At 37.5% G+C, this 7,848-nt stretch overlaps 1 protein-coding gene across 4 annotated transcripts; it reads right to left on the bottom strand.

Moving 5' to 3' along the window:
• Positions 1-1,287: 1,287 nt before the first annotated feature.
• LOC107957903 (protein SOB FIVE-LIKE 5) lies at positions 1,288-2,760 on the bottom strand. Of its 4 annotated transcripts, none has more exons than XM_016893524.2 (4): positions 2,028-2,760; positions 1,872-1,943; positions 1,704-1,770; positions 1,288-1,571 (listed from the first exon to the last, which is right to left on the bottom strand). In XM_016893524.2, the coding sequence occupies exons 1-4, from the start codon at positions 2,379-2,381 to the stop codon at positions 1,543-1,545; spliced, it is 522 nt and encodes a 173-aa protein (XP_016749013.1). In that variant the 5' UTR covers positions 2,382-2,760; the 3' UTR covers positions 1,288-1,542. The 4 variants fall into 4 exon arrangements, with proteins under 4 accessions (XP_016749013.1, XP_040950115.1, XP_040950113.1 ...); XM_041094181.1 differs by having other exon boundaries at positions 1,704-1,790; positions 1,872-1,932; XM_041094179.1 differs by having other exon boundaries at positions 1,872-1,932.
• Between the last annotated feature and the right edge of the window lie 5,088 nt (positions 2,761-7,848).

The following is a 7,848-nucleotide window of genomic DNA, read 5'->3' as shown; positions in this document are numbered from 1 at the left end:
ACCCAAGTTTTGGAACGGCAGAAACCCTCTTTCCCATGCCTCCTCTAGCAGTTCCTGTCTTAATTTCTGAAAGCTACTGACAAGATATCTTATGTTTAATTTTAAATCTCGGAACATATATTCGAGTTTTAGAGCAGCTAAGTGGGATATTAATGTGCAGAATTGTGGACATAATCTGACTGTTTGAGGACAACACAAGTAGCTGTTGTTTAACAGTGGACTTAAAATTAAAAGTGAATGTGCTATAATATATCTATGATGCTATTTTATGGAAGTAAAGAAAGAAAGAAAAAGGACAAAGAGAGAAGGGATTGACAAGACAAAGAAGGGAAGTGTTGTCGTTTTCCTAAGATCCAAGTTCCTCGCCAAGATATGGCTACAAATTCTGAGGATGGCCCTGGGAAACACCTTCACTTAAAAGATTTTGGAAGGGGTATCCACCAAAAAGAAAAACAAAACAAATTTGTCAATAAATTTCTTCAACCCCAGTAGTATGTATGGATCACATTCTTGGTAGGTAGCTGTCAGGGATGGGGGTGGTGGGGATGGTGCTTTTTGGGACCCTTTCTTGTTTTTGGTGGAAAATGAAGCTTGTCTTTTGCTAATTTCCATCTGAAAAATATATTTGCCATTTTTGAATCTGGAATAAGCATAGGTTACCAATTTTACCAACCCTACCTTTTAAGCAAGGCTGGCAATCACAGATGTGGAAAATGGTGGGTCTTTTCTTCTTTTCTATCATTTGTTTCAAATTACTGTAACTTAAAATCAGAATATAAGGTTACAAATGATCTTTAAACAGCTCCATCACATGTATTATAGAAGAATCTTTCATTTTAACTCAAATGAGATACTACCAATTTAATACGATATGCTTTTGTAATGGCCTTGTATTGGAATTGGCCTCTGATTAATGGAAAATGTTTAAATGCATAGACACTCTGTCCATCCAAGGACCACTGCTATTTTTATATTAATTTTGTTAAATTTTAAGTTCCCAAAACTAATTATTGTTTTCGTCGTTTCCATGTATTATGTATATAAAACCTTTACATTATTCAGCCAAAACGGTCAAAAGAAATGTTGAAGTTTGAACAGCAATTTCTCCGCTCAGCATTGAAAATTTGTTGAGGATCAAGTGGAAAACTATGGTGGGCAGTATATATTACTAGTATGAAATACTAAAATCTACAGTGGATAAACCTCAAGAACTTACATGATGATGTCAGGGAAAGAAACTGGAGAAAAACATCACTGAAAAATAAAATAAATATATACACCAATGACTGAGGAATTTTAATTTATTTTAATGTTTTTCAGGATGTTTCCCACTGCATTGACAGGAACAAATAAAAAAAAAAAGAGAGTAGAATTAAAGATGAAAAGAAAAACAATAATAAAAGGAAGGTACAGGATCCCTTTGAGATCTAATGCTTTTTTTCTTTTTCTTTTTTTGTTTTAACAAATTCCTCCCAGTCTTTTCTCTCCAGAGCAGCTGCATGCAGTAGTAGAGACAAAAGCTGTTACAGTTTACCCTTTTTGTCATTCCCAGTTTCCTTCCTGGAAACCACCTGTTTCCAAGAGATTAATACAACACAACTTAGGCATATATAACATCAAATTTCCTCCTTGTTTTACACCGTGGATTGCATTATGTTCTAAATGCCAAAATTTCGCGAGAAAGTGAGAGAGTAAGGATTCACCTGAATCTTTTGAACTTGTTTTCCCAGATTTCAAGAAACCAATTTTTTTGTGGAATGCTGATTTCCCCTGAAAAAATGGTGGCATACCTAAGCTTCAATTCAGGATACCATATATACATATAAACGGAAGATTAGACACAAAAAGGTTTAAACAAAAGGAGATGGTACCTTTATATGTGTACCCGAGAAGCCTTGTGAAAAGTCCAACAAATCTATTGAAGCTTCTTTCCTGCAGTTCTTCTGGTCATACACAAAACAAAATAAATAAAAATACCATAATTACTCAATACAGTAAGAACATTGTACTCAGGATGTGGAACTTGCCTTGGAAAAGCTTACTACAGGGGAACTGGCAGTGTCATCAAGATAAGAATGCTGTTGATTGCTACCATGTTCTTTGATTTTCTTTTTATTTTTGCTGCTTTTCTTAGCTGGTTCAGGGGGTGCAGGAGCAGAACAGAAGCTCCCATTTTCATCAAGGCATTCCTCGTAATCTTGGCAATAATGTCTTGGGCCAGAAGATGCATCCGACACCATGGATAAGTCCTGCTCCTCATCTTCAACCCGGAAGCTTCTACTAAACTTTTGACACCTTTTTTGAGAATATGAGGATTGATCTAAGTATAAAGTCCAACCCGATTCACAACCACTACCACATTGTGAAGCTGACATATTCATTTTTTACCCACGCTCGTTTCTCAAATGAAACTGCAACCCCTCGTGTTTGAGAAAAAAGATGAATAAAGGAAATGAATTCGTTATAGGAACAATGAAAAAAAAAAGAAAAAGAAAACCCTCTCTCTTTTTTTCTCTCTTGGATTTCCACATTCATGCAAACTCTTGAAGCTGTTGTGTTTATAAACAGAATGGAAAAAGAGGGTACAGCGGGATAAAACCAAACGAATCGCACTCAAATCCTAGACTCCTTTTTGTCCTTTCTTCGACCCTCTCTCCCTCTTGTTTTTTTCTTATGTAAATCAATCAAATTTGCCAGTTGGCTTAGCGAGAGAGAGAGAGAGAGAGAGGGGGGGGGGGATGAAAGCAATTGGTAACAATGATGATAAGGGAAGCGGTTACCAATTCATGTATAAATGTAGTAATACAGCAGCCTGTACAAACGATGGAGCTGTCCTTTCAATAAGAAGTGGAAAAGGTGGAGGTATTTTACTGCTCCTTTAATAGCCCCATTATGCCTTCGTTTTCCTGCATGCCTTTGGTTAGGTTGGAAGTGATAGATTGGCTTCAAACAGGGTAATATCACTTGAAAAGAATGTTACAAGCTGGACACTTAAATAGACAATAATGGAAACAGTTCCATTTAAAAGAGATTAGTGAATTATTAAACAGGGTATTGCATTGTCAAGACAAAACTCTCTTATGTCTTTAATACTCTATTTACTGTCAAGATTCTCTAAATGGGACCCTTTTTTTCTTGTTAAGAAAAACAAATCTTTTCATCTTCTTCACTAACTAGATTCTTAAATGAACCATCATTTAGAGTTTGGGATGAGATTTTTGTTGGGGTTTTTATTCATAATGTAAAGATGATCCTACACTCTAATTTGTTTAAACCAAGTACACCAAACGTGAAACGGGCAGACATGCATGTCCCCTTGCTGAGTTGTAGTAGACTCATTTTTGTAGTAACCTATACATTACTGTAAACTGATTAATTTTCCATTTTCTCTTCACAACTGATTATTTTATCTATATATTTTTCCTGTGCTACCATTGAAATCTAAAGTTAGAAGTTGGAATGCATTAAAATGGTGGGGTCTTGAGCGAACCCCATAAATGCTAGATCATTGCAATGTATCCGGCATCTGAAGAATATGTATTGCGGAAGGTAAATTTCTTCTAGAAGTATATGCAAATGCAGAAAAGCCTCCTTTGGTTTGAGGAAACTGTAGAGACTATGATTTAAGCAAATGGCTAGCTGTACTTTTTACACTTCCAATTGAGAGAGACTTACACCTTCAAAGATGATTGGGAGATGAAAAAAAGAAAAGAAGAAAGTCAAGAACTATTGATGCTTTGATATTTGATGAGTGCACACTATAAACTCGACTTTTCCTTGTTCACCCTGTTCTAATTCACATGGGGGGCTTTTAATCACTCATTTTTTCCTGAAAGTCATTGACTATTCGTACTGAAAAACTCTGAAACACCACTCACTTGTGAGACTCGGTCCTTAAGATTGAAAAGACCTGTAAGTCTTCTTTGGTGTTCAACATTTTGAAACTTGGGTGATTGACAATGATTTTAAGTCTGTTAATAGATTGAATCCGGGATTCCTCAACTAGTAAACTTTCTTAACGATTCGAGTTGAGTGCCCCGGCCGTCACATCGAAAGCTTGTTCAATATTTTGCTTAATCATCGGCACGATAAATGAACCAGTTTCTGGTAGGAGTGGGAGAAACCTACAATGATGTAATATAATCTGACCCAAGCATGTTAGTGATGATGGACTGAATATTATTCAGATATATTTTATTTAAGAACAATATCTTCTCCGTTTTTAAGGTAGAAAATCCACCCTAGTACATTCAAAATAGCTGTTCTTGGGCCCTACTAATAATGTTGAATCCTCATGGTGACCACTGATGCAATTGCAAAACGATACACTGATATCATACTGTTAAACCCACGTACGACTTCGTTTATAGTTCTTATCCCACTGTTATTTTTTATATCAGACACAATAATTTCCTGCAGATCTCATTACATTGTTAAAGCTAGCCTAGATTTCCCTTCTATACCATTCGTGCATTGGTTTAAAGCAAACCATGTAGCCAGTCTGCCCTCCACAAAAAAACTGTATACGTTAAACCAGAAACTGGGATTCAGCTTTTTTAAAGGGGAAACTGAAAATATTTGTTTAAATTTGAACTCCTCAGAATCTCGGATTATGAAAACAAATGACAGAAATCATTGGCCCTTAAATTAGGCCAAAGTTCGATGCTTGGTTTAAGAAAACAATGATTATAAATTGCCATGGAAACAAGATCTTGGGGCCGCTGTAGGATCTTCTTCTGGATCAAAATGGTCCCAGACATTAAACTCATGTGCACATGGCCTTTGGTAGTTTGTGGCCCTTTGCCAGTCCATGACTCGTAATCTCTATGCGTAAAACAAATAATCAGTTTCGCATTTGGTTTCCTGCTGTTATTGCATGCTCTGATTCAGTACTTTTTTTTTTTTAAATATTTATGTTCTTCCCCTCCTGCTTGGCTCAAAACGATTGAAGTTTCATCTAATGTAATAGTTTTAAACTCATAAGATTTGTATGCAAATAGTTTGAACAAAGCTGTAAACATTGCGAGCGTTGAATTATAACCCACCTTTTAGTCCTTTACCTCGATTATATTCCGCCGAGAACTAGAATATGCAAAGACTTTGGCCAATGGCTACAATCCGGTTGTTGAAGGGTATAGCAGTATGGGCTTTGAAGACAGCTTGGAATTTTCCAACAGGGTCCCCTACAGTGGAAGAGTCAAAGCAAAAATTGCCAGTTGCTGTTCAATGATTACAGCCAAACACCACCCTCCCTCTCTTTTCTCTCAAAAAATATCAAACCCTCCTTACCCCCAAGATTTTAATTTCTCTCTCTTTCTCTAAATGATTATTTATGGTAATACTTTTTATGTTAGATGCAATAATTGATGCTTTTCGAGCATTAAAGTTATCTTAAGATATATTATACAGGCACTCGTTAACAAAAACCCAGGTTTTAATTTGCTAAAGCAAACAAAGTGGGAGGAGTCCCCATCAAACAAAAACCCAAAGTCAAATCTCCCCCCATTGTCTTCTGTCTTCCAAAGAAAAATGAAGAAAATAGTTTTTTTTTTTTACATATAAAATACAAAAGCTCTCATGAATCCCATTAAAAGCATACGTCTATTTCAATATTTAATTTGGTTTGCACGAATGATTGTGAAATGGATGAGGCCATATTTTATTTGTAAAATCTGTATGATCATTGCCAAACTAATTTTTGTACTGACATGTTGAAATCTTTGATGCGAATGCCTACAAAGCTATATACTGTTCATAGTTGAAAACGAAAACTGTGACAAGATCTTCAATGTCTTAGGAGCTGCATGGCTAAAGGTACAAAGATTTAACCGCCTAAGTAATGCCTCCACACTGTTTTCGTTGACATAATGGGATGTCGATGCAGATATTTTCTTTTTTTGTTATTTAAGGTATATTTTCAAGATATTCTTTTGTTGCGGAAAGGATCGATTCGTGAACTCCGATATGACTACAAGTAAATTGACCGGAACGAAAAATAAAGTGAACACAAGGATTTACGTGGTTCGGCTTTAATGCCTACGTCCACGGGCAGAGGCGAAAAGAAATTTCACTATAACAAGATGAAGATTACAAGTGTTTTACACTCAAGACACAACCCGAGAACCTCACAACTCTCAACCCCTATAGAAAACCCGAAAGCTAAAATCCTAGCTTTCAAAGAACAAGCTTTGCTCTCTCTTGGTTTGGGATGATGAATATGGCTAATGAACCTCTCTATTTATAAGAGAGTTCAAGGACATAATTGTCCAAAACTTTGGCAAAGATTTGTGGTTGAAAATGGACACCAACAACCATCCACTAATCCACTACCACCAACAACCCACTACCAACAACAACAATCCACTACCAATTTTAAGCCATTTCTTAACAAATCTCCACCTTGGCTTGAAATTTACCAAGCTGAACATCATAGTGAATTCCTCGAACTGGATCACCTCTTCCAAACGCCTCTCTGGCGCTAATCAATCCCGAATACCTATCAAGTCCAAGCAATGCTTGAACTTATATGCAGGGATCACCTTAGTTAACATATCTGCAGGATTCTTCTCGGTAGCAACCTTGCTGATAACAATGTCACCTTGCGTAACATGTTCCCGAACAAAATGATATCTGACATCAATGTGTTTGGTCCGTTCATGAAACATCTGATTTTTAGTCAGATGTATGGCACTCTGGCTATCGCAAAATACAACAGTGAAATCCTGTTGTAAACCCAAACTGCTTACTAGACCTTTCATCCACAATGCTTCTTTCACTGCTTCTGCTAACGCCATATATTCCGCCTCAGTCGTAGATAAGGCTACGGTAGACTGTAACACAGCTTTCCAACTAATGGCTCCTCCAGAATAAGTGAAAACATAACCCGTCAGAGATCTTCTTTTGTCCAGATCTCCAGCATAATCAGAGTCCACATAGCCCGTGACACTGCTAGTGCAGTCACTCTGATCATATACCAAGCATAAATCTGCAGAACCTCTCAAGTACCTGAGAATCCATTTCACGGCCTGCCAGTGTTCCTTGCCAGGACAACTCATGTATCTGCTGACCACACTAACTGCATGTGAAATGTCTGGACGAGTGCAAACCATTGCATACATCACGCTTCCAACTGCACTCGAGTATGGAATGTGAGACATTTGCTGCTTTTCTTCATCAGATTGTGGTGACAACTCTGCAGAGAGTTTGAAATGTGGTGCCAACGGAGTACTCACAGTTTTCGCTTTATCCATGCCGAAGCGTTGAAGAACCTTTTCAATGTAGTTCTTCTGCGACACACGAAGCTTGCCCGCCTTGCGATCTCTGTGAATATCCATGCCCAAAATTTTCTTGGCAGCACCCAGATCCTTCATCTCGAACTCACCACTCAACTGCGACTTTAACTTGTTGATTTCCGACATGTTTTTGGAAGCAATTAACATGTCATCAACATACAGCAACAAATAAATGTGCGAACCATCTGAGAGCTTCCGATGATAGACACAAGCATCATAGTCACATCTTGTGTAACCATGCTGAATCATGAAGCTATCAAACCGCTTGTACCACTGCCTTGGGGATTGTTTCAATCCATATAAAGACTTCTTTAATAGACAGACATGGTCTTCTTTACCAGGAACTGTAAAACCCTCTGGTTGACGCATGTAGATTGTTTCCTCGAGCTCACCATGCAAGAACGCCGTTTTTACGTCAAGCTGCTCAAGTTCTAGATCAGACTTGGCCACCATGGCAAGTAATACACGAATGGAAGAATGCTTTACGACTGGGGAGAAAACTTCATTGTAGTCAATCCCCTCTTTCTGAGTGAAGCCTTTAGCAACCAATCGTGCC

Source organism: Gossypium hirsutum, chromosome D05 (assembly GCF_007990345.1).
Source record: "Gossypium hirsutum isolate 1008001.06 chromosome D05, Gossypium_hirsutum_v2.1, whole genome shotgun sequence".
Classification (NCBI taxonomy): domain Eukaryota; kingdom Viridiplantae; phylum Streptophyta; class Magnoliopsida; order Malvales; family Malvaceae; genus Gossypium; species Gossypium hirsutum.
The sequence above is the reverse complement of the archived record's forward strand: the minus strand, read 5'-3'. Positions and strand labels throughout refer to the sequence as shown.